General features: G+C 37.6%; 1 protein-coding gene across 1 annotated transcript in view; it reads right to left on the bottom strand.

The window, feature by feature from the left end:
* Nucleotides 1-27,027, bottom strand: part of TMEM67 (transmembrane protein 67) — an 87,635-nt gene that overhangs the window by 19,429 nt on the left and 41,179 nt on the right. Inside the window, exons 8-16 of the mRNA XM_037803184.1 lie at nt 21,896-22,050; nt 21,668-21,776; nt 20,875-20,961; nt 20,451-20,516; nt 17,770-17,926; nt 17,044-17,167; nt 16,149-16,254; nt 2,609-2,665; nt 1,469-1,567 (exon numbers count right to left, since the gene is read on the bottom strand). Coding sequence (XP_037659112.1) covers nt 1,469-1,567; nt 2,609-2,665; nt 16,149-16,254; nt 17,044-17,167; nt 17,770-17,926; nt 20,451-20,516; nt 20,875-20,961; nt 21,668-21,776; nt 21,896-22,050 — 960 coding nt within the window. The remainder of the gene's footprint in view (nt 1-1,468; nt 1,568-2,608; nt 2,666-16,148; nt 16,255-17,043; nt 17,168-17,769; nt 17,927-20,450; nt 20,517-20,874; nt 20,962-21,667; nt 21,777-21,895; nt 22,051-27,027) is intronic.

Genomic DNA, 27,027 nt, shown 5'->3' with positions numbered 1-27,027 from the left:
CATACTACCACCAGTTAGCATTCCAAAATGGAAATTGGATTATGTCATAACACTTTTTAAAAATGTACAACTCCTCACTAATGACAAAATAAAATATGAATTCTTGACCCACAGATCCTACACAACATGAACCAAAATTAACTTTCTAGCTTTATCTGCCAGTTTAACCCCAAGGCCACTTACTCAGTTTAACCACTTAACCATTCCACACTTCCATCTCAAATACTTTATGGAATGAAATAGGCATTGTTTTATCAAATATTCTTCCCCACCCTTCTCTCTAACAAACTCTTGTTAGGTCTGAGGGCAGAGACTACATCTGTCTTTGCTTACCACCACACACCCTAGCCCCTGGTAGAGTACCTGGCACTTACACAGTAAATCCTCAGTGACTAGTTACTATATGCATAGAACATAATGCAGCTTATAGTTCACTTTTCTTGACTATCCCAAACAGTAAATAGAGCTCCCTGCTCTGACTCCTTAGCACAAAGGTTTTGGAATCAGAAGAATGTTCTGGCATGAACAAGTTACTGTGGCCTTTCTTAGGTTCTTCATTAGCAAAATGGAAATAATACCTACGAAGGGTTTTTATACAAATTAAATGACTAGAAAATTTACCTAACCTCTGTCTCCATTTTATCTTGTATAAAATGTGAATTAATACCCAACTTCATAGGGCTATTAGGATTAAATGAATTAAACATTTAAACCTTAAACAAGTATCTGGTACACAGTAAGTATGCAATAAATGTCAGGAGAAAATAAAAACAGAAACAGACATAAGAAAAAATTAAATGAGTAGTAAAGCTATAATGTTAATAGAATGAAATGTGGGAGACTGTCTTTGTAATCTTGGGATAGGGAAGGTCTTCCTAAACAAGATCCTAAAAGCACATGCCATACAGGAAAAAATATTTGGATATGCTGATACTAAAGAATTTATGTTAAACAAAGAATCATGCAGATTAAAAATAACATATGGGTCACATATTTGGAGAAGATATTTCAACATCAAAAGCCAAAAGGAGATTCATATTTAGAATACACAAGAAACTCCTTCAAATAAACAAGAAAAACTGGACAGCTAATAGAAAGATGGGTGAGAGATATAAATAAGTAGTCACAGAAGTAGAAACCCAAATGATTAACAAATACATGAAGGGCAGCAGAGAAATGAAAATCAAATCAACAATGAGATATTAATTTATATCACCAGATTGGCAAAAATCAAAAGGCTGGAAAAATATCAAGTGTAGGTGAGGGTGTGTGGAAACAAGGACAGCACTGCTGGTGGGAGTGTAGACCAGTCTATGGCAATGTGGGAGGGGAATGAGGTATGACTATACCCTATAAGCTAGCAATACCTCTCCTACTTATAAATCTCAGAGAAACTTAAGGCACCTTACTTAAAGGATCCAGAATATTAAATGATAAAAATATACTTTAAAAACTCCTAAGTTCATACCTGTAAATCAATCATGGGACTCCCGATGCGCCTCTTCCAACCTGCGGTCTTCAGAAGAGACAATAAAACAGCTAGCCCACCCAACACGCCCAAAGCAATCTAAAAAAAAGAGAATATTTTGGAATTTATGTAATTGCTCTCATAAGTGTTCAAAAATACTATAAATAGAAAGTAAAGAAGTGTTCAAAAAATAATAGGATCATTTTGAAAGCATTCAGGAGCCAAATTAAAGAAACTACCAATGGTCAAATCTGGAAAAATTTGAGCAAAAGAAGAGAATAAAAGATTATAACTACTAGGATAAAATAAATATCCACAACCCATACTGATTTAGATAAACAATTGAATGGATACGTAAATAGAGGATAAGAGACAACTCCTCCTTATAGAATTCCAGTAAATAAATACAGAAGGAATGATAGAAAAAGAAAATTACCATACTTTTTGTAGGCAAGAATCATCAAAAGAATAAGTAACAGAATATCTGCATAGTCTCAAAGTATCTCCCTACAAGATATTTACTAATTACAAGGAGAAAAATACAGTGAAGAAATCTGCAGACACAATCTTACCCATGTAATTAAAGTTAACAACACCAACAATATGGTATATTGACAACGTGTACCCCAATATGACGCACTGAGAAGGGCACAGCATCATTTCTATGGAATCTTTGCCAAAACTACATAAACTCAAAGTAATCATGAGAAAACATCAGGCAAACCCAAGCTGAGGGTCATTTTACAAAACAATTGACCAGTACTCTTCAAAAGTGTTAAGTCATGAAAACCTTCAGTATGTCACTAAAAGGACACTAAAGAAGGCAGCTAAAAGCAATGTGGGATCCTGGGTTGGGTCCTAAAGCCGAAAAAAAAAAAAAAAAAAAAAAAAAGATGGTAATGAAAAACTGATGAAATTCAAATAGTATAGATTAGTTAATGGACATATCAATATTAATTTCCTGATTGTGATCATTGAACTATAGTTATTTATGCCATTAACATTAGGGAAGGCTGTATAAAGGATATAGGGGAAATTTCTGTACTTATTTTGGCAACTTTCCTGTACATCTAAAGTTTGTTGTTTTTTTTTAATTAAAAAATATTCTGTAAATATTTTAACAGGTTAAAATAAACTTACATCTGTCTGGACCTGTGCCTCTCCTTGATTCATTTCATAGTTGACTGAGAAAGAAACCTGATATTTAGAAAAAAGCAAATTAGCCATACTGAAATTATATAACACAAACGTACATATCTCTTAAAACAAAACAAAACTGTGGAGAGGGAGTTAGAGGAATTGTGGGAAGACGGCAGAGTAGGAAGCTCTAGGAATTAGTCCCTCCACCAGAACAACTGTCTGAATCAACCATTTTGAAACTCTGGAGTCCAGATGAACACTGGGCATCATCCAGGGGAACTGCAGGAGGAAGAGGCTGGTAATTTGGGGTAAATACCACTGATCTGCTCTTTCTGTGCAGTGGTTACCACCACCCATCTCCACTCTCACAACAGGAAGCAGAGGGGTCCAATCCCTGGTGTAGCTTGCTGGTATCAGGAAGAGACATAAAAACCTCATTTCTGAAGATTGGGAGAAGAGGGGGTTTACAGTCTGATTGCTAATCATTGCTTTTGATTAGCTACTTCAGAGCACTGAACCCTGCCACTGAGGGTGGCCACTGTTCCAACCTACCCTGGACAAGAGTTGGCGGAGAAGACATAAAGGTGGTATGCTTCCTCAGAGCTGCAGAAGACAGTTGAAGGACTGCACTGTCTGGACAGGGGCCAAATCAAGAAAGTGTGGCTTTGGGGAGCTGTAGACAAGCTCCTGGCAACTTTCCTGGCCCCTCCTTCATCCACTCCCAAGGGCAGTACAGAGCCAGCAAGTGCCCCCTTTGTGGGCATCTGGCCTTATTTCAGCTGGGAAAGACTGACTTGGGAGACTCCTCTCTGGTGGCATGTCTCCCTACCCTCAAGGCAAAAGCAGCTTGAGATAATGAAAGTAATGTAAGAAACAATGGAGGTGGGCAGCCTGGGAAAAGGCTTGCCTGCTTTACATCCTGTAGATTCAACACCCTGGAGAGGGAAAAGGTCTGTTTTCTGGGAAGCAGCAGGAGCATTCAAACTCCTGTAAACAGGGGAACTCTTAAAGCCTGTAGCAAGTGCAAGCTCAGGACAACATACAGACCCAGAAAAGACAGGGAGGACCCTGCACTTTGTATTCACCTTTGGCTGACCTTCCTGATAGAAGAGCTGAATTCTGAAGGAGAGCACCAGCCCACACAAAGCCAATTTGAAAAGATGGAGAAACTTGTTTATTGCTTAGGCTTGCTTGGTTTTGTTACCTCTTGACACTCAAGAAAATCTCTGTCAAATCACCAGATGATTACAAACTCAAGAAACAGACATCTCAGGGAATAAATCCCAGATTTAACATTTCAAAATACTAAAATGTACTGTGTGCAACAAAAGATTACAAGACTAACAGAAACGAGAAATGATGGTCCATTCAAAGGAATAGGGGAAATTCCAGAAAACATCAACAGAGAAGACCAGATTGTGGCAATACTGGACTAAGAGTTTTTTTGTTTTTTTTTTTTTAACAAAAGGCTACTAAGATTATTTATTAGGGATTGAAAAAACTTGAGACTTCTGATTTAGAGACAAAAATATGTGTAAAGACTACCCTGTACAAAAAAGTATGAACATGGACTAAGGCTTTAAAAAATGATCTTCAATATGCTCAAGGACATGAAGGAAAATACAGAGAAAGAACCAGAACATATCAGGAAACAATGAATGAACAATATGAGAATCTTGATAGAAATTTTAAAAAGGAAACAAACAGAAGTACTGGAGTCAAAGAACAGAATAACTGAAATGAAAAATTCCCTAGAGGGTTTCAACAGCAGAATGGAGCTGGCAGAAGAAAGGATCAATTAACTCAAAGACGAGACAACTGAATTGAGTCAGGTTGAGGAAAAGAAAGAGAAAAGAACTGTCAAATGTGAAAAGAGCTAAGAGACCTACGGGACACCATCAAGCACACCACTATATGTGTTATGGGAGTCCCAGAAGGAGAAGAAAGAAAGAGACAAAGAAGAAATAGTCAAAGAAATGACAGAAATCTTCCCAAACATAGCAAAAGATGTAAAATATGCACATCCAAGGACCCCAGGAAACACCAAATAGTACAAACCTGATAAGAAAAGTGCCCTGTCACATGTCAATCAAACTGTCAAATATAAATGACAAGGAGAGAATTCTGAAAGCTGGAAGAGAAAAGCAACATATTATGTACAAGGTAGTCCCAATTAATTAAGTTATGATTTCTCATGCTGGCAAGAAGGGTGTGAGTTTGAAATACTGAAAGTGCTGACAAGAAACAATCGCCAACCAAGAATTTTATATCCAGCAAGGGAGGGATTAAGACATTCCCAGATAAACAAAAGCTGAGGGAGTTCATCACCACTAGACCTGCCCTATAAGCAATGCTAAAGGGAATTCTTTTGACTGAAAGGAAAGGACACTAGACAGTGGTTCGAAGTAGCATAAAGAAATAAAGACCTCCGGTAAAGTTAACCATATGGGTAATTATAAATGCCAGTACTACTGTCTTTGTATTTTTGGTATGTAACTCCACTTCTTACCTCCTACAAGTACCAAAATGCAAATCCATAAAAAGTAATGATAAATCTATGGAAAGTAATGATAAATCTATGGTTTTGAACATACAATGAATGAAGATGGAGTTTGTAACAAGTACATAAAAAGGTGGGGAGATGAAGAGGTATGTGAACAGTATAGGTGTATGCTACTGAAGTCAAATCAAATATGTTGTTATATATTTAGGGTGTTAAATTTTAACCCCATGGTAACCACAAGGAAAATACATGAAAAATATATACAGAAAGAAATAGGAAGGGATTCAATATGTACAATACAAAAGAAAAAAAAAACACAAATAAATATGAAAGTAAGCATTAACAAAAGAATTGAGGGACACAAAAAAAGCTATAAGACTTACAAAGAATAAATAGCAAAATAGTAGAAAAAAGTACTGCATTATTAGTAGTCACTTTAAATGTAAAAATGTAAATGGATTAAACTCTCCAGTCAAAAGGCAGAGGATAACAGAATGGATTAAAAGAAAAGCATGCCTCAACCATATACTGTTAATAAGAGACTTTGAATTCAAAGACATAAGTAGCTAGAAAGAGAAAGGATGGAAAAAAATATATACCATGCATGTAGTTACCAAAAGAGAACTGGGATAGCTATGCTAGTATCAGATAAAACAGACTTTAAGACAAAAACTGTTACAAGGGACAAAAGATGATTATTATATACCGATGAAGGGATCAATTTGCAACAAGAAGACGCAACAATTATAAATATATATGCACCTAACAGCAAAGACGCAAAATATGTGAAGCAAATACTGACAGATCTGAAGGAAGAATTAGACAGCTGCACTAATAGTAGGAGGCTTTAATACACTACTTTCAATAATGAACAGAACACCTAGACAGAATATCAATAAGGAAATAGAAGACTTGAATGATATTCTAAACTAAATGGACCTAAAAGACATATATAAAACACTTCACCCAAAAGCAACAGAATAGACAATGTTCTTGAGTGCACATGGGTCATTCTCCAGGATAGACCACATTTAAGGTCACAAAACAAGTCTCAATAAATTAAAATACTAAAGTCATAAAATGTACCTTCTCCAATCACAATGGAATGAAGGTAGAAATCAATAGCAGAGGAAAAATGGAAAATTCACAAATATGTGGAAATTAATTAACATACTCTTAAATAACCAGTGGGTTAAAGAGGAACTCGCAAGGGAAATTAGGAAATATCTTGGGGCAAGCAAAATGAAAATCCAATATATCAAAATTTATGGGATGCAACAAAGGTAGTGCTGAGAGGGAAATTTTAGCTCTAAATACTTACATTAAAAAAGAATAAATAAAGATTTCAAATAAGAGATATAACTCAAAACTGGAAGAACCAGAAAAAGAAGAACAAAAACCCAAAACTAGCAGAAGGAAGAAAACAACCAAGATTAGAGTGGAGATAAATGAAATAGAGAAAAAAAAAAAAAACAGACAAAATCAACAAAGCTACAAGTTGGTTCTTTGAAAAGATCAATAAAATTGACAAACCTTTAGCTAGACTGACAAAGAAACAAAGAGAAAGGACACAAATAACTAAAACAGAAATGAAAATGGGGACATCACTACCAACGCCACTGGAAAAAATACTAGAACAGCATAGTATGAACCATGGCAGGCCAACAAATTAGATAATATGGATAAAATGGACAGATTCCTAGAAACACAAAAACTACCCACAATAATTCAAGAAGAAATAGAAGATCTCAACAAACCAATAAGTAAAGAGATTGAATCAGTTATCACAAATCTCCCAATAAAGAAAATCCCAGGACCAGATGGCTTCACTGGTGACTTTTACCAAACATTCCAAGAAGAATGAATACCAGTCTTGCTCAAACTCTTCCAAAAAATTGAGGAGGGAACAGTCCCTAAATCATTCTCTTACTGAAGCCAGATAAAGATACCACAAGAAAAGACAATTACAGACCAGTATCTCTTGCAAATACAGACAACAAATCCTCAACAAAATACTAGTGAACTGAGTCCAATAGCAAATTAAAAGAATTATACACCATGATCAAGTGGGATTTATCTGCAAATAGGGAAAGTTTTACTTCTTCCTTTAGAATTTGGATGCCTTTTTTTTTTTCCTTGCCTAATTGCTCTGGCTAGAATTTCAGTACAATGTTGAATACTAGTGGTGACAGTGGGCATCCTTGTCTTTTTCCTGAACTCAGAGGGAAAACTTAATATGATGTTACAATTAATGTAATACACCACATTGATGGAATGAAGGGGGAAAAAATCACATGAATATCTCAACTGACACAGAAAAGACACTGCAAAATCCAGGACCAATTCTTGATAAAAACATCTAGAAAACTAAGAATAGAAGGAAACTTCCTCAGTATGATAAAGCGGATATATGAAAAACCCACAGCTAACATCATATTAAGTTTTCCCTCTGAGTTCAGGAAAAAAGACAAGGATGCCCACTGTCACCACTAGTATTCAACATTGTACTGAAATTCTAGCCAGAGCAATTAGGCAAGGAAAAAAAAAAAAATAAAACGCATCCAAATTATAAAGGAAGAAGTAAAACTTTCCCTATTTGCAGATGACATTATCCCATATACAGAAAAACCTGAAAAATCCACAACAACACTTTTATAGCCAACACATGAATTCAGCAAAGTGGCAGGGTACGAGATCAAAGTCTCAAAATCAGTATTGCTTCTATACACTAGTAATTAACAACCAGAAGAAGAAATCAAGAAAAAAATTATATTTATAACAGTAACTAAAAGAATCTAGGAATAAATCTAACCCAGGAAGTAAAGGACTTATACACAGAAAGCTATGAAACATTAGTAAAGGAAATCAAAGAAGACCTAACTAAATGGAAGGACATTTTGTGTTCATGGATTAGAAGACTGAATATTGTTACGATAATTCTACAGAAAGCAATTTACGGCCTGAATGCAATCTCAATCAAAATTCCAACAGTCTTCTTTGCAGAAATAGAAAAGCCAATCATTAAATTTATATGGAAGGATAAGGGGCCCCAAATAGCCACAGCCATCTTGAAAAAGAAGAATGAAATCAGAACACTCACACTTCCTAATCTTAAAACTTATTACCAAGCCAGAGTTATCAAAACAGCATGGAACTGGCACAAGGACAGGCATATAGACCAACTGAATCAAATTGAGAGCTCAGAAAACAACCTTTACTTTATGGCCAACTGATTTTTGACAAGGGAGCAAAGACCACTCAACTGGAAAAGAATAGTCTCTTCAAAAATTGGTGATGGGTTCTTGACCAAAACGGGGATGCAAAATGAAACAAAATAAAGCTTCAGTGGCTGAGAGATTTCAAATGGAGTCGAGAGGTCACTCTGGTGGACATTCTTACATACTATATAGATAACACATTTTAGGTTTTAATGTATTGGAATAGCTAGAAGTAAATACCTGAAACTTCCAAACTCCAACCCAGCAGCCCTGACTCTTGAAGACGATTGTTTAACAAAATAGATTACAAGAGGTGACAGTATGACTGTGAAAACCTTGTGGATCGCACTCCCTTTGTCCAGTATATGGATGGATGAGTGGAAAAATGGGGACAAAAGCTAGATGAAAGATAGGGTGGGATGGAGGCGATGATTTTGGTGTTCTTTTTTATATTTATTTCTTATTCTGATTCTGATTCTTTCTGGAGTGAAGAAAGTGTTCAGGGATGGATTGGGGTGATGAATGCACAGTTGTGTGGTAGTGCTGTGAACAGCTGATTGTGCACCATGAATGACTGTATGGTATGTGACTATATCTCAATAAAACTGGATTAAAAAAAATTGGTGATGGGAAAACTGGATCTCCATTTGAAAAACAAAAAAGGAAGAGGAGGACCCCTACCTCACACTATATACAAAAATCAACTCAAAATGGATCAAGGATCTTAATATAAGAGCCAGAACTGTCTTCAGGACCTTGTGTTAGGCATGGTTCTTAGACTTTACACCAAAAACATGAGCAACAAATGAAAAAATAGATAAATGGGCTTCATCAAAATTAAAAATTTCATAACCAATGGACTTTATCATGGAAGTAAAATGACAACTTACACAATGGGAAAAGCTATTTGGAAACCATATATCCAGTAAAGGTTTAATATCCAGAATATATAAAGAAATCCTTCAACTCAACAAAAAAAAGACAATCAACCCAATTTAAAAATGGGCAAAAGACTTGAATAGATATTTCTCTAAAGAAGATATTAAAATGGCCAAAAAGCACATGAAAAGATGCTCAACATCATTAGCCATTAGGAAAATGCAACTCAAAAGCATGAGATACCATTTCACACCCACTAGAATTGCTACTATTAAAAAAATGGAAAAATCACAAGTGTTGGAGAGAATATGGAGGAACTCTGTTCCTTGCTGGTGGGAACATAAAAACGGTGAAGCCACCACGGAAGACAGTTTAGAAATTGCTCAGAAACCTAAATATAGAATTATCACAGGATCCAGCAATCTCTCTTCTAGTTATATACCCAAGAATTGGAAGCAGGGTCTTGAACAGATATTTGCACACCGATGTTCATACCAGCATTACTCATAATTGCCAAAAGATGGGGGCAATTTAAGTGTACATCAACAGATGAATGGATAAACAAAGTATAGTGTATATATATAATGGAATATTATTTGGCTGCAAAAGGAATGAAATTCTGATACATGTGACAACATGGATGAACCTTAAAGATATCATGTTGATAAGCCAGACACAAAAGGACAAATATTGTATGATCTCATTGATATGAAATAATTAGAATAAGCAAATTCTTAGAGTCACTAGAATATAGGTCACCAAGAGATGGGTAGGGGTAGGGAACAGAGAATTAATGCTTCTGTATGGGATGATGGAAAAGTTTTGATAATAGATGGTAGTGATGGTAGCATAACATAGTGAATGTTATTAACAGCACTGAATTATATACATGAATGTTGTTAAAAGGGGAAATGTTAGGTTGTATATACGGTAACAGAATAATTTTTTTTTTTAAATCCATGGAATTATCCTACACAGTGAACCCTAAGTTAAACCATGGACTACAGTTCATGATATAATTATAAAAATGTGCTTTCATCAATTGTAACAGATGTTCCACATCTATGCAAGGGGTCAACAGTAGGGTGGTATATAGAAACCTCTATTTTATGCATGACTTTTCTGTAAACCCACAACTTCCCTAATAAAAAATATATCTTTGGAACTGTATTTTACCATAAATGCCATAATTTTTAAGCTATCAATATTACTTGAGTTGACCCTTATACATAAATTCATGCTGCTTTAAAAACCTCTTTTTGAACACACATTAAAGAAAAAAGAGTTCCTTAAGAATTAGGTCATGTTCATTCATGGCAGTTAAGGTTAAACTAATTATATTTCATTTTCTCATAGGTTTCTGCATCTGAAGAATGTGACTGATCTTGTGTATAAAGAACTTAGTGACTGACTAAGCAAACACATCCTACGTAGGCAGATTAATCAAAGGGCTGAATAAGAATCTTAGGAGTACCACTACATTAAGAGACAGGAAGAGAAAGAAAAACCAGAAAAGGGTAAGAGAAGTAGGACTGTGAGAGAAATAGAGGCAAGAGACCTAAGTCTCACCAATGTCATGGAGTAAGGAGTTCCAAGAATGGGGAGGTCAAGAGTACAGTGTCAAATGTGGCGTAAGTATCAAGTTAAGGAAATAAAGCCACTGTATGTGGAAGTCATTGCTGAACTTTACGAAAGGTTTTCAAAGAAGTAAAATGGTAAGGGCCAGATTGCAAATGATGAAGGAGTGAATGGTTGGGAAATGAAGGAAAGAGATATGCTAGCAGGCCAAAAAACTGGAATAATTGAGGATATTTAGTGTTTGTTTTTAAGAATGGAGCAACCTTAGAGTTCTTATAAGCAAAGGAAAGAGACCAATAGAGAAGCTGCCTGAATAAGGGGCTGGGGATGAAACAGGATATTGGAGAAAAAATGTAAACAAGTACAGGAAGATTAGCTTAAGAAAGGAGAAAGGGCCCTCCTTTCTTAGAAATAGGAACAAGAAAAGGGAAGGAGAATGAAAATAGAGATTATGAAGCATTAAAGAAGAAATATGAAGGAATTCACATTGGATGGGATTGATCTGCTCAGCAATATAGGGATCAAGGTTATTTATTGTTGGTGAGAGAGCAGAAATGTAGCTAGATGCTTGACTTCTGTAACACTTGCCATGAGAAATTAACAGGCGATGATGAAAGAACTATACAGTCTACAATCAGAGTGAATTTGAGGTGGACTTCATCAGTACAGTTTCATGATTTTCTCAACTCTTTTTCTATTTATTTCCCAATTTTTCAAGTCTTAGTTTGAAGTATTTTGAAAAAGAATGATATTTAAATAAAAGACTCATATATTTTTTTAATTTTATTTTGATATAAATTCAAACTTACAGGAACAGTTGCAAAAACAATGCAAAACCCATACACAGAACTCCAGCATACCCCGATCCCCCTCCCCCGATCCCCCACTCCACCAACCCTTACATACTGTCACACCACCATTTCCTTCTTTCCCTTCCTCCCTCCCTATCATCCATCATCCATTGCTCTGTCTTCTGAACATATGAGAGCAAGCTGCACACATCCTTGAACAAACAATATAATTCACATATACAATTCCCATGAACAAGAACATTCTTTTATGCAATCCCATTAAGCGCAGCTAAGAAGTTCAAGAAATTCAACATTGATACAAAGCTTATATTCTATATTTCCTTTTTTTTTTCTTATGCCCCCACTGGGTCCCTTTGAGTCTCCTCTCCTCCATCCTCAGATCCCATCCAGGATCATCCTTGGCATTCAATTGTCATTGCCTATTTAGACTGTCTTTTTTTTTTTTCTTTTTCAATTGTGGAAACGTATATATGGCCCAAATCTTCCCATTCCACCCCCTCCGTAGCATTCCATTAGTGGGATTAATCACATTTAGAATGTTGTAATGCTATCACCTTCCCACCATCCATTACTAGAAATTTCCCTTCACCCCAAATGGCAACCCTACACTCATTTCTTAACTCCCTATTGCCCCTTCCCCCACTTCTCGTAACTCACACTCTACTTTTCATCTCTATGGTCATATTCTCTGACAATTTCTTTGTGTTTACTGTGGGGCTTAAATTTAACCTCTTAAATCCATAACAATCTTGTTTTTCTTTGATACCAACTTAACTTCAATAGGACACGTAAACTATGTTCCTATATTCCTCCATTTCCCCACCTTTATATAGTTCTTGTCAAAAATTACATATTTTACATTGAGTCCAAAACCACTCATTAGTCATTAGAGTTTATGTATTTTATATCCTGTAGGAAGTAAATAGTGGAGTTACAAATAAAAAATTATTGACTTCTATTTCTATTGCATTGTGGTCAGAGAATGTGCTTTGAATATATTCAGTTTTTTTTTTTTTTTTTTTTAATTTATTGAGGCTTGTTTTACGTCCCAGCATATGGTCTATTCTGGAGAAAGATCTGTGATCACTAGAGAAAAATGTGTGTCCTGGTGATTTGGGATGTAAGGTTCTATATATATATCTGTTAAAATCCTCTATCTCTCTCTCTCCTTTCTTTGTTTCTCTGTCAGTAGGGCTCCCTTTAGTATCTGAAATAGGGCAGGTCTTTTATTAGCAAAATCTCTCAGCATTTGTTTGTCTGTTGAAAAATTTAAGCTCTCCCTCAAATTTGAAGGTGAGTTTTGCTGGATAAAGTATTCTTGGCTGGAAATTTTCTCTCTCAGAATTATAAATATGTCATGCCACTGCCTTCTCGCCTCCATGGTGGCTGCTAAGTAGTCACTACTTAGTCTTATGTTGTTTCCTTTGTATGTGGTGTATTGCTTTTCTCTTGCTACTTTCAGAACTTGCTCCTTCTCTTCAGTATTTGATAGTCCGATCAGAATATGTCTTGGAGTGGGTTTATTTGGATTTATTCTATTTGGAGTTCGCTGGGCATTTATGCTTGTGTATTTATATTGTGTAGAAGGTTTGGGAAGTTTTCCCCAACAATTTCTTTGAATACTCTTTCTAGACCTTTACCCTTCTCTTCCCCTTCTGGGACACCAATGAGTCTCAAGTTTGGACGTTTTATTTTATCTATCGTATCCCTGAGATCCATTTCAATTTTTTTTATTTTTTTCCCCATTCTTTCTTTTGTTTTTTCATTTTCTGTTCTGTGGTCCTCAAGGAGGCTGAGTTATTGTTCAGCTTCCTCTAATCTTGTATTGTGAGTATCCAGAGTCTTTTTAATTTGGCCAACAGTTTCTTTTATTTCAATAAGATCTTCTATTTTTTTTATTTACTCTTGCAATTTCTTCCTTATGCTCTTCTAGGGTCTTCTTTATGTCCTTTATATCCTGTGCCATGCTCTTCTTCATGTCCTTTAAGTCCTGTGCCATGCTCTCGTTGTGTGATTTTATGTCTTTGATTAATGCGCCAAGTACTGTGTCTCTTCTGATCTTTTGATTTGGGTGTTTGGGTTTGGGTTCTTCATATTCTTGGGTTTTATCATATGCTTTAAGATTTTCTGTTGTTTTTGGCCTCTAGGCATTTGCTTTACTTGATAGGTTTCTTTCTGGATATAAAGAAAATACCAATCTCTAAACTTTCTCTAACTAGCCAGCAGATGGCATCCGCAAGTCACCTATTCCCCTTAAGTCAGTTCTCCCAGACTTTGTCTTTGTGGTGTGTGGGGATCTGATTCTTGTGGGGTTCAATTGGTGCACTAAGTTTGGGTGTGCTGTTGGTGCTGTCCACCCTGAATGTGGGGCGTGTGTCTGGGTGGTTAGGGAGGCAGGGCAGCTTTAATAATCAAACCTCCCAGGTGTTCCCGGAGATTTAAGGCTGTTACAAGAGTCTAAGCCTTCATTTCAGTCTTGCCACAGATTGTCTCTGCCGCTGACCCACAAGTCCTTGGTATTGGTGTAGGGACCCTGGGTTTTCTGAGCAGGTCCCCCTTCCCAGTCGTGCTCTTCCAGGACCTCTGCTGAGGAAAGGGTGTGCCATGTCACAAGTGCACGCCGGCCTCCAGGGAAGCCCTGGGCTGCTGGGCCATGCAGGGGCATTCCCAGCCTGCTGTAAAAATGGCTGAATGGGGCATGTTAATTTCCCCCTTTTCGCACAGCTCTGCCTTCCCAGCTGTGGGACAATTAGCTGCGGATGCATTAAAGGCTGCCACAGCCAATATTGTGGCATGTGCACGGTGCTGTGGGAAAGACCCCCATCACACTAGGTGTCTTGATGCGGCTCTGGGCTATGGGTCTGGCCCTGGGTGGGAGCGTCCCCAAGCTGCTGGCGAGATGTCTGCAAGGGGCACAGTTTCTCCTTTTGGCTCCCCTCTGTCCCAATGTCCCTTAGACAATCAGCAGTGGGTGTGGGGAGGGCTATCCCCACCGAGGCATTGGCTACAGCCCGCTCCTGCAGTGCTTCACCTGTGCGGTTCTCACTGCCGTATCTGCAGCTGCTCCCGGGTTTTTGTTTTTGTTTTTTTGAAAGAACTAGTCCATTTCCAAGCGCCAACCCACGGTTTCCCCACATCGCAGCATGGCCGCGGGACTTTCAGCCGGCTTACTCACTCGTTTCAGAATGCAGACTCCTGGTTTCATCAAATGCACGCTCCCTGTGGATTTAGCAGACCTTGCCCGGCTGGAGCATCGCTGGAACTGGTGTTCTCGGTCACTCTGGCTTTTATCTAGTATTTTTCATGGAGGTGTTTTTTTTTTTTGCCCTGTCTCACCTAGCCGTCATCTTAGGTTCCTCCTCCTATGTGTTTTATATTAAATAAATATACTCTTGGTTATCCATGAAGAGTTACTCTAGAACATTTTAAAGGAGACAGTCTTTTGTTGTTACTAAATGTGTTTCTGGATTCTCTTCTCCTCTCATTACAGTGTGTACAACTCAGGTAATGGAAACTAATTTTAAAATCAGATTATGTAATACATTTGAGGATGGTCAAACCTCAAGAGAAAACTTATGTTATGTACTCATAACCAAAAGCTGCTGGGTACAAGTACAACAGAGAGGTCAAAAGCACTGGCTAAAGGAACTGCAATATTAAAATTCAGAAAAATAGAATAGTAGAAATTAAAAGCTATTAGTGAGCTTTTTCAAGTGAGAAATGTTTATCGCCCACTTCTTATGTTTTCAGAGAGGGAAGGGAATATCCATTCCATCTCTAGAAGGAAAAAGTACAGACGGATTACCTCTGGTTTTTATCTCTATCCCCCTCTCATTTACCCATCCTGAAAGCAGGGATGCTTTATCTGACTGGTGAGATTGAGAGGAAGAGGAACGAAGCATGTGTGGCTCAATCTCTTCCAGGCTCCTTCTCTGCAGGGCAGCCTGTCTTTAGGATATAAAAGGTGTCTTCTGTATCAGGCCCTCTAGGCAGGGAGGCCTTTAGTTCTGAGGGTAAGTTTAACTCAGGTGGAGAAGTGGTAGGAAGCCTATTTGGCTGTAGGTCCAACCTGAATGCCCTTACTCACTCCAGAACTATTAATTTTAAACTCCTTCTGCCTGTGGAAGTTTGTCTCTATCAGGTGGCCTATGGATTATTGAGAAGAGAACATACATACCCACTGTAAAGGCTGAGTTCTTGATTTAATTTGGCAAGGAGACAAAATTTTAAGAGAAGCCAGGTGACCAAAGAGGACAGGAGCAGATATTGCATATCTTAGCATACCCCAGGATCCCTGACAGGGACACCAACTGCAGGTGATATGATCTACTGAAAAACTTAATATTTGCTTTTTGATACTCAGGATTCATTAAAAACTCACCTTTTACCATTACTGGCAAAATGTAAGTAAGGCTTGACTATATATAGAGAAGGGCTCACCTGATACTTGAAAAAAGACTGAGTGTCCTTTCATCATAAGCACATCAGTGTTACATAAACACATACAAGGGCTCTGAAATTAGCAAAAAAAAAAAAAAAAAAAGAATCACCTTCACAGACTGGCTGTTGGGATCTTTGATATCAATGTCACTGTAGGCAATGGTAATTAACGGGGGGAAGATGTTTCCATTTTTTGTATTAGGTACAAGTTGGATGCTGTTTAAAAGAAAATTTCTATTTATAAATACATCTAGGCTCTCAAATATACATTTTAGATATCATTTCTTTTCAATTTAATACAGATTTTCTCGATGATCTCAGAAATGACCAGTTAATAAGGACTAAACACAAACTAATGACAATAATACAGGCTATTTTAAGTGGTCAAATTTTAATATTAAAATCTTATGCCCTCTGAGACTACTTCAAAGTGTCAAACTAATACAAGATGATGGTATTGACTTTCATCAGTGTATTCAAGGTACTTATAAAATACAGGGGTGAGAAAGTCAGTTAACTCACTATGAAAGAGTAGAGAAACATGGGCTACACAACACTACACTAAGATAGGACCTTGGTTAAGGCATTAAAGAAGGAGGTGTGATCATGAATCTGGGTCAACCTAGAACAGAGGCTCTTAAAGGAGATGAGGAGGGGAGAGGCCTGCTTATTATGATCACTTGGAGTGATCCTTCTAAAACACCCATTTCACCTCACTGTATTCACCTTCCCACCACCTGTCAATCCCATTTTAATTTAGCAGGTCTAGAGTGGGGCCTAGAATGTGAATTTTGACAAAACTCCACAGTTTATTCTGATATAATTCTTCCCTTGGCTCCTCATCTCTATCAATGTATAATCTACGCAGAGAGCTAAAACACTTCCTGTATTATTCCAGTTCAGTTGTCCTTACTGTTTTCATCTGATAACTTCTGGTAAACACTTTCATTAAGCCATTTTCCCATACACTCCAAGCCTAATTTAGTGACTTACACATGTGTTTACCTCAGTGATATTTGGGTAGCAATTCGAATTACTCTTGGCTGACCTCCTAAGTCATTTCCTCGTCCACTTACTGCATCCACTAAGAAAATGCGCCGAGTCAGAAGCCACTTGCCAGAATTACTGTCTTTTATTATAAAAAGAAATTTGAAAGATGGCATTAAAAAAAAAAAATGAACCTCAAACTGTTCAAGGTGGCTCTTAATGAGATGTTTTCAGAACAAATTTAAAATACAAACTAACACATTTTGTTTTAGATAAGATGGCTGCAAAAAGAAGTACTGCTGTAAGGAATTACTGGTAACGACCTTCTCTACCTCACTTGAATGCCTTCTGTTTGAACTTTTCATTAATTTGTAAAGATTTTCCTTAAAAATTACCTGAATAAGCAGTATTTTATACTACAGAAAACAATAAAAGAAACTAATTTGTCCAAAAGCAGCTCAAGGACTGCTTGAAAAAGCTCCAATGTACAGTTCTACTAATTTCACCCAGGATATACACTTAGAATAGTAAAAACTTTTAAATAATATGCCTGACATATGTAGCAAAAGTTTCTAAATATACCAGAAATGGTATGGTTTTACTTTTTTGGCGTGCTGTCTAATACCATATAATAAAAGGGAATCAATGACCTTTCTTATAATCCATGGCTTACTGAATTATCATACTAGTTGACTCATCTATTGGTTGAAGCTCAGAAAAAGAGTGGTTTGTATAAAGTCTTACCTTGGTTCACAAACATTTTATTGTATTGAAGATTTAGGTTTAACACAGGCAGAGCCCAAATATAGTGGTGTTGATTTTCATCAGTATATTCAAGGTACACATCATAAAATACAGGAGAGGGAAAGTCAGTTAAGATTTTAGACATACGAATCTCACACTGGAAAAATAAAATCAGAAATAAAAGCATCATAATTGAAAATCAGAATGCAAATTTATTATCTTTTAAAAAGTGGGACTGATTTAGTTTTGTAAAATAAAATATCTTTAAACCATCTTGTTCATATGCATTTTCATGTGCCTTCCAAAACATGGATACTATAAATATGATTTATAATAAGGGCTGAAATATTAACAGTAAAGAACTGTCTGGTTGTTGTCCTACAACCCAGCTGGAGAGGGTGTGCTTTATTCTTAACATTAAGTGTCCATCAATGAAAAGGTTTAAAAGGATGGGGTCCAAATTCCTTCTCCTGATGTGCAATGTCATCTATGATTTGGCTCCTGGTAAAAGAACCAGGCTCATCTGCCATTGCTCCCCACTGTTCTATGGTTCATTCACACTAATCTCCTTGCAGTTCCCTAAACAGGCTATGCTAGTCTATGCCTCTCTGACATTACAAGCGTTGTTTTCTCTGCCTGACTGTATTCCCCAGGCAAACTCATATTCAGTCTACAAGCCCAAGTATCACTCACTGTGTGAAGCCCTTTTGTACTTCCTCAGGAACTGCTGATGACCCCCTCTCTTTTATACCAAAATAGTAAACCTTATTCAAACCTACAGAATAGCACTTAGATTCTTTGCAATTATTTGTTTCGATAGCTGTTTCCTCTACTAACTATGAACTACCTGAGAGGCAGCCAGGTTCAATGAAAAAAACCATGGTATTTGAACCTCATGGAACACTGATTCCACAATTTACTTAATGCAACACCTTGGGTAAATTACTAATGTTACTGAGCATCATTTCCTCATTTGTAAGTGCAGATGATATATATCTGACATTGTTGTCTATGGAGCAAATGCTGCACACACAGCAGCAGGTATTTAACAAATACTGATTCTTCTGGTCCATGTTAGGCACATAATAATATTTCTCTTTAAAATAATACATGTCATTTTTGATAATAAATGTAATTCATATTCATGGCAGAAAATTTAGAAAATTTAAAAAAGAAAACAAAAATATTTGTACTCTCACTATCCAGAGATAACCACTGTTAAAAATGCTAGCTTATTTTCTTCCAATCTGTTTTCCATGGTGCTATTTTTCATTGCAGTTTTAAAACAGGAATCAAGGTATTAAATGTGTGTGTGTGTGTGTGTGTGTGTGTGTGTAGAGGTTATACAGTATATCAAGGAGCATTTTTTGTATACTACTGAATGCCTTTCAAATGTTTAATGGCTCATAATACTCCTTTATACCGTACTGTAATTTCAAAATGGGCTACAGAAGAAGGTTGGGGGGGAGAGGGAGAGAGAAGAAAGTATGGAGAGAGAGAAAAGGAAGTATTTTTATTTGTCACTGGGGCAGGGAGAAGGTAGTATCATTTTTATTAACCACTGGAAATAAAGTTGTTTTTATTTTATTCCAAAATGCTCAAAAGCAGGAATTATTTTTTTTTCTGTTGCTGAGATTATGTCTCATTCAAATCTGCTGACTCTCTTTGCTGCTTCCATAAAACTCTTTGGTTACTGGGAATAATTTTGTTGATTTCTCCCATGGTGAGGTAAAAGAAACCTGTGTGTGAATGTTCAGGACCATATCTTCTCAGACGTCTCATTTTGCCATCTTTGAGGGCTTCCTACTTTCTTTGGCTTTTAGGCAGGAAATGGAGCAGATGTCCCATATACCTAATGGTCTCTCATGGGCTTTTCTCATGGAAGAGAATAAACAGTCCCTCTCTCTAAGTCCTGAAATATGCAAGCTCTTGTTGCTTCTCCTTTGACTTTCTGCCTAGGGAATACTAGTTGCAGGATAATGAGGAAGGAGCTTTGCTCTTAATCATGAGGTTTTTACTCAAATCTTTAGGCCACGAATCCTTTTTTGTTTGTTTATTTGTTTCCCTAGAGGATTAAGTTTTAAAAACTCATAATCTGTAAACAGCTTGCTTTTCCTCGTATTTCAACTGTAACATTTCTTCCACGAACCAACGATCTAGCTGTCTGTAGGGAAGAAAGGTGGAGGCAAGGAACACCTGAGAAAAAAATCAGTTACTATTTCAAAAGTATTCAAAAACACTTGGAATAGACTTTGGGAAATGCTAGTCTAAAGAACAGAAAGATGAAGCTGATGAACAAAGGGACGTATGCTGTAGCAGTGCTGCCTTTGTTTTTTTGTTTTTTTTTTATAATGCAATTTTATTGAAATATAGTCACACACCATACAATTCATCCGAAGTATACAATCAATAGCTCACAGTATTCATCACTAGGCATTATTTTTTTTTAAGCATTACTTTTAAAACCTATATACCTAGAAGCAAATAAACATCTGTGAAAATTTAACATATAATGCTACACGAGATGAGGTATTCTCTTCAAGTTGATTAAGATTGTCTGTGCCCAGATAATAAATAATTATATCAATGAAATTATTTACTACAATTAAAAACACTAAAAATTACACAAGTTTTGAAAAATGAAGCTAAAATACAGACTGCCTAATACAGTTTAAACTTACATTTTGTTGATAGGTTGTTCCAAAAGAATAAGCAGCATTCAGTCTTGCCTCAGTGTCTGGACAAAGCTACAACAAAACAAACAACTGATAAATATCTCTCATAAGGATATAAAAAATGTTTTCTCTGCTTATGGTCAAGAACTCTCAAGCCCCAACATGGATATATGCTTTATACAATACCTATTTAATGTATGATCAAGAGTATGAAAAGTTAAGGAAGCATCTTTATTATAAATTAGTCATAATCTGAAGCAGTTTTAAGGAATTCCAAATTAAAGCACAAGAAGAAATCAACTATAATAAGCAACTGATGCTCTATTCAAGCAATGATCTAGTCTTCTTCCTCTTTTCTTTACCTCACGCAAAATTAAGGCACATTAATAATTGGTAATTAGTAATTCTTTAGCTATAGAATCATGTTCACCTGTAAAACACCTCCTTCTAAAGTTTGCCACTTAAGAAAATTTCCTCTTACATCATAGGAAGCTGCAACAAACTTCAGTTTTGTATTCTGATTAAAGAAAAACAAGAACAAAATGTTACATACACTGAACAGTATAATACTCTATAAAGAAATTTCATCTTGACTAATCCTTTCTTTTTCCAATGAGCAAATATTATACTGAACATTTTGATATAATTAATCTAATTAATGTTCTAATCTAAATATATTTATGATCCAACACACCTAACATAACTGCTTTGTTTTTTGCATCAAAACTATTATTTCAGAATTGAGGGATAGTGCTAGTGACAGAGAGTCTCTTTTCAAACTCTGTTGAGTATGTCTGGGGATGGCTAAACTTATTCCTTCATTCTAGAATACCAAAAAGTTGAAGATGAGAAGTGGGACCTGGGAAGTGCTGGGAAATGTTACAGAGTTCCATTCGATCTTTGAGAGGACTTTTTTAAAATGTGAAGACAGAGAAGTAAGAAACGTTTTTGTGTTTGTTAATGAAAACTACCCTTCCCAACACCACAAGTACTTGCTGTCATCATCACAAAATCCAGGGGTATCCATGTACTTAAGACAGCTAAACTAAATACTGTTTAGTACTCACAAGCAGCTCTTATATTTAGCTGCTTATATTATATTTAGTAACTAATGTTTTTTAGACAGCCTAAAAGAGTAAGAATTGTGACTAGTAACTTTCTTATTACTTTTTAAAATTATAAATCAAAATGCAGTTATCCTTTAATGATACAGTGACTTATACCTGGTTTTGCCCTTTAAAACTGAAATTTGTAGGAAGAGGTGTAGTACTGAGTACTTGAGGTGCTAATCCTAGCTGGTCTCCATAGAACAGCCATGGAAGAGTCTGTCTCCTATAAGCAATTACAATTATTTTATTAATGGGGAAGCAATATTTTTATTTTTAATATTTTTGAAAGTAATTATAGTGAATTCATTTAAAATGACAGTTCAATAATCAAAATGTTCTTACCAAAATGAAACAGAATGAACAGTGCCCAGACTGGCAGTATTTTCAAAGATAAACTGAAACAGTCGACATGCATCAAAAGTGGCAGAGTCATAAGAATTCATGTTCATCACACACATATTTCCAAGAGTTTGGCAAGATGTTAGATTGGAATATACCTTCAAGAGAACAATGAAAAAGAAATGTAAGATGGATCTTAATAACCTAAGCAGAAGTGGATATGAAAAATAATGCCTGGTTTTAATTTAATTTTACTTATTCTTTCTTCTTTTTTTCTTTTCTTTTCTTTTTTTTTTTGCTTTCCTAGTATCTTTCTTCTAGCTTAATTAGGAAAAAAACTTTATCGCTTTACATAGGCAGAGGCATAATGTGTACTTTTAAATTGTACCTTCCATGCCAACATATAAAAACAAGTTAATGAGTAAACATTTTTAGCATTTATATAAATAAATAGAATATACATGAAAGACATAATTTGCATACTATTAGATTTTAGGCATATATACCTAATACATTTTGTTGGGTTTAAGTAATTTGTTTTATGAATGACAAAATAAGATAATTTTGCCCCTCAAATGTCTCCTTTATCAAGAAAAGGCAACTCCATTTTTCAGTTATTCAAGTCAAAAACATTAGGGTGATCTTCTTTCTCTTTCCCTACATCCAATTCATCAGTAAATCCTGTCAGCTCAATTGTCAAAGTATACCCAGCAGCTAAACACTTCTCATCACTACCATAGCTATGACCCTTGTACGATTGCCGCTATCTCTTACTTGGACTAGTGTCATACTCCTCTAACTGGTGTCCCTACTTCTGTTCTTGCCTCAACAAAATCTATTCTCCATGCTAGAGTGACCCTTTCAAAATCTTAAATTCAACCACATTCTTTTGGTAGAAAATCCTTTCATCTCCCTTAGTACTCCACATCTTTGCCATCACCACTCCCTACCTCCCTGACCTCAGCTCCTCTCCACTTTCCCTGCACACCATGCTCCAGTCAGTATTCGCTTCCTTCTGCTCCTTAGGGATGAACAAACCAGCGTGCTCCTGCTTTAGAACTTGACTTTTGCTGTGACCTCTGCGGAGAACACTGGTCCCCCAGATATCTACATGACTCTCTCGCACTTCATAAAAGTCTTATCTTTAGAGAAGCATTCCTGACCATCCTATACAAAACAGCACCACCCTTCCACTCTGTCTGCTCTTTATCCTGATTTATTTTCTTTCACAGCACTTAGAACCACCTGATATTTACTTAGAATATAATTCCTTGAAGAATTTTGTCTTTTTCTGAAATATATAATCTGATTTAAAAACAGGGCTTGGCACACAGTAGGTGATCAATAAACATTTACTAAATAACTGTAAGAATCAGTTTCTCCTATTATAGCTGAATAAAGCTTGGAGACATTCAATAGCCCCTTAAATAAGGGGAAGGCTGGGTATCCTTGGGGAAGGACCTTGTTACACTGCCAAAAATTTATACTGTTAATATTCTTCCCAGCCTTCCTCAAGGGGACCTAGGGCCTTTTACCAGGGTAACTGTACATTGGGAAAAGGAAATGATCCTATTTTTCAGCGATTATTAGACACTGGCTCAAAAGTGACATTAATTCCAGGAGACCTAAAACATCACTCTGGTCCACCAGTCAAAGTAGGAGCTTATGGAAGTCAGGTGACTGATGGGAATTTTAGCTCAAGTCCATCTCAGTGGGTCCAGTGGGTCCCCGGACCCATTCTGTGGTTATTTCCCCAGTTCTGGAAAGCATAATTGGCATAGACATACTCAGCAACTGGCAGAATCCCAATATTGGTTCCCTGACTCATGGAGTGAGGACTATTATGGTAGGAAAGGCCAAGTTGGAAGCCACTAGAACTGCCCCTGCCTAGCAATACTGGATTCCTGGAGGGATTGCAGAGACTAATGCTACTCTTAAGGACTTGAAGGATGCAGGGGTGGTGATTCCCACCACATCCCCGTTCGACTCTCCTATTTGGCCTGTGCAGAAAACAGATGGGTCTTGGAGGATGACAGTGGATTATAGTCAACTTAACCAGATGGTGACTCCAATTGCAACTGCTGTTCCAGATGTGGTATCATTGCTTGAGCAAATCAACACATCCCGATACCTAGTATGCAGCTATTGAGCTGGCAAATGCTTTTTTCTGAATATCTGGTAGTAAAGACCAGTGAAATGTCTAGGTGTCCAGTGGTGTGGGGCATGTTGATATATCCCTTCTTAGATGAAGGATAAGCTGCTGAATCTGGCCACTCCTGTGACCAAAAAAGAGGCACAATGCTTAGTTGGCCTCTTTGGAGTTTGGAGGCATGTTCCTCATTTGGGTGTGCTACGCCGCCCATTTACCAAGTGACGGAACAAGAGGAGGCTCTGCAACAGGTCCAGACTGCTGTGCAAACTGCTCTGCCACTTGGACCGTATGATCCAGTAGATCCAATGGTGCTGGAAGTGTCACTGGGAAACAGAGATGCTATTTGGAGCCCTTGGCAGGCTCCTATAGAAGAATCACAATGCAGGCCCTTAGGATTTTGGAGTAAAGCCTTACCATCCTCTGCAGATAACTACTCTCCTTTTGAGAAACAGCTTTTGGCCTGCTACTGGGCCTTACTAGAGATAGAATGCTTAACAATGGGCCACCAAGTTACCATGAGACCTGAGTTGCCTATCAAGAGCTGGGTGCTGTCTGACCCACCAAGCCATAAAGTTGGGCATGCACAGCAGCACTCCATCAAAATGGATATGGTATGTAAGACATAGGGCTCGAGCAGATCCTGAAGGCACAAATTAGTTATATGAGGAAGTGGCCCACATGCCCATGGCCCCTACTCCCGCCACATTCTCTCCTCTTTCCCAGCCCAGAGCTATAGCTTGTTGGGGAGTTTCTTACAATCAGTTGACTGAGGAAGAGAAAACTTGGGCCTGGTTTACAGATGGTTCTGCATGATATGCAGGTTCCACAAGAAAGTGGACAACTGCAGCACTGCAGCCCTTTTCTGGGATGTCCCTGAAGGACAGTGGTGAGAGGAAATCCTCCCTGTGGGCAGAACTTCAAGCAGAGCACCTGGTTGTTCACTTTGCTTGGAAGGAGAACTGACCAGAGGTGCGTTTGTATACTGATTCGTGGGCTGTTGCTAATGGTTTGGCTGAATGGTCGGGTGACTTGGAAGGAACATGATTGGGAAATCGGCGACAAAGAGGTATGGGGAACAGGTATGTGGATAGAGCTTTCTAAGTGGGCAAAAAAACATGACAATATTTGTATCCCATGTGAATGCTCATCAGAGGGTAACTTCAACAGAAGAACGCTTTAATAATCAAGCAGATAAGATGACCCTTTCAGTAGCTAGCAGTCAGCCTCTTTCCCCAGCCACTCCTGTCACAGCCCAATGGGTTCATGAACCAAGTGCTCATGATGGTAGGGACAGAAGTTATGCATGGGCTCAGTGACATGGACTTCCACTCACCAAGGCCGACCTGGCCACAGCCACTGCTGAGTGCCCAATCTGCCAGCAGCAGAGACCCATACTCAGTCCCTGATATGACACTATTCACTGAGATGATCAGCCTGCTACCTGGTGGCAGGTTGATTACATTGGATCACTTCCATCATGGAAGGGGCAGTGATTTGTTCTTACTGGAATAGACAGATACTCTGGATATGGGTTTGCCTTCCCTGCACGACATGCTTCTGCCGAAACTACCATTCGTGGACTTATAGCATGCCTTATCCACCATCATGGTATTCCACACAGAATTGCTTGTGATCAAGGAATGATCACAGCAAATGAAGTGAGGGAATGGGCACATGCTCATGGAATTCTCTGGTCTTACCACGTTCCCCAACATCCAGAGGCAGTTGGGTTGATAGAACAGTAGAATGGCCTTTTGAAGACTCAATTATGGTGCCAATTAGGTGGCAATACCTTGCAGGGCTTGGGCAGTGTTCTCCAGGAGGCTGTGTATGCTCTGAATCAGCATCCATTCTATGGTGCTGTTTCTCCCATAGCCAGGATTCACGAATCCAGGAATCAAGGGGTAGAAATGGAATGGCACCACTATCATCCCTAGTGATCCACTAGGAAAATTTTTGCTTCCTGTTCCTGCAACCTTAAACTCTGCTGGTCTACAAATCTTAATTCCAAAAGGAGGAGTGCTCCCACCAGGAGACACAACAATAATTCCGTTGAACTGGAAGTTAAGACTGCCACCTGGCCACTTTGGGCTTCTCACGCCTATGAATCAAAAGGCAAGGAAGGGGATTACTGTACTGACTGGGGTAATTGATCCTGACTACCAAGGAGAAACTGGACTGCAACTGTACAATGGAGGTAAAGAAGAGTTTCCTGGAATCCAAAAGATCACCTGGGATGTCTCTTAGTACTACCATGTCCTGTGATTAAAGTCAATGGAAAACTGCAACAACCCAAACCAGGCCCAGAAACTTCAGGAACGAAGGTCTAGGTCACCCCACTAGGCAAAGAACCATGGCCAGTTGAAGTGCTTGCTGAGGATAAAAGGAACATGGAATGCAGAGTGGAAGAAGGTAGTCATAAATATGAACTAAGACCATGTGACCAGTTACAGAAACTAGTATAAGGTATTTAAGTTATAGAATATCAAGTTTAAGAGTGACTATTACCCAAGAACTTGCACCCTGTTCTTCAGAGATTTAGTGCATTTCCGGTTACATGCAGGACAGCTGAGGATAGTTAGGAGAAACATATGTCTGTTACTATGTTCTACTTAGAGTATGGTTTAGGGTGATGTGTATAACGGCCAACTTGACAAGAGGTAGACTGTGATGGTTAGGTTCATATGTCAACCTGGCCAGGTGATAGCGCCCAGCTGTCTGGTCAAGCAAGCACGGTCCTAACTGTTACTAAAAGGACATTTGTGGCTGGTTAATAAACCAGAAGGCTGGTTTATTAAATCATCAGTCAACTGATTGCATCTGTGGCTGATTACATCAATGAATGGAGTGTCTTCTGCAATGAGAGAATTCAATCAGTTGGATTTACTCCAATCAGTTGAAGATTTTTTAAGTGTGAAGCAAGAGAACTTTCACTTCTTCCTCACTCAGCTAGCCTCTTCTGGGGAATTCACTGAAGACCCTC

Source organism: Choloepus didactylus, chromosome 14 (genome assembly GCF_015220235.1).
Source record: "Choloepus didactylus isolate mChoDid1 chromosome 14, mChoDid1.pri, whole genome shotgun sequence".
NCBI lineage: Eukaryota > Metazoa > Chordata > Mammalia > Pilosa > Megalonychidae > Choloepus > Choloepus didactylus.
The sequence above is the reverse complement of the archived record's forward strand: the minus strand, read 5'-3'. Positions and strand labels throughout refer to the sequence as shown.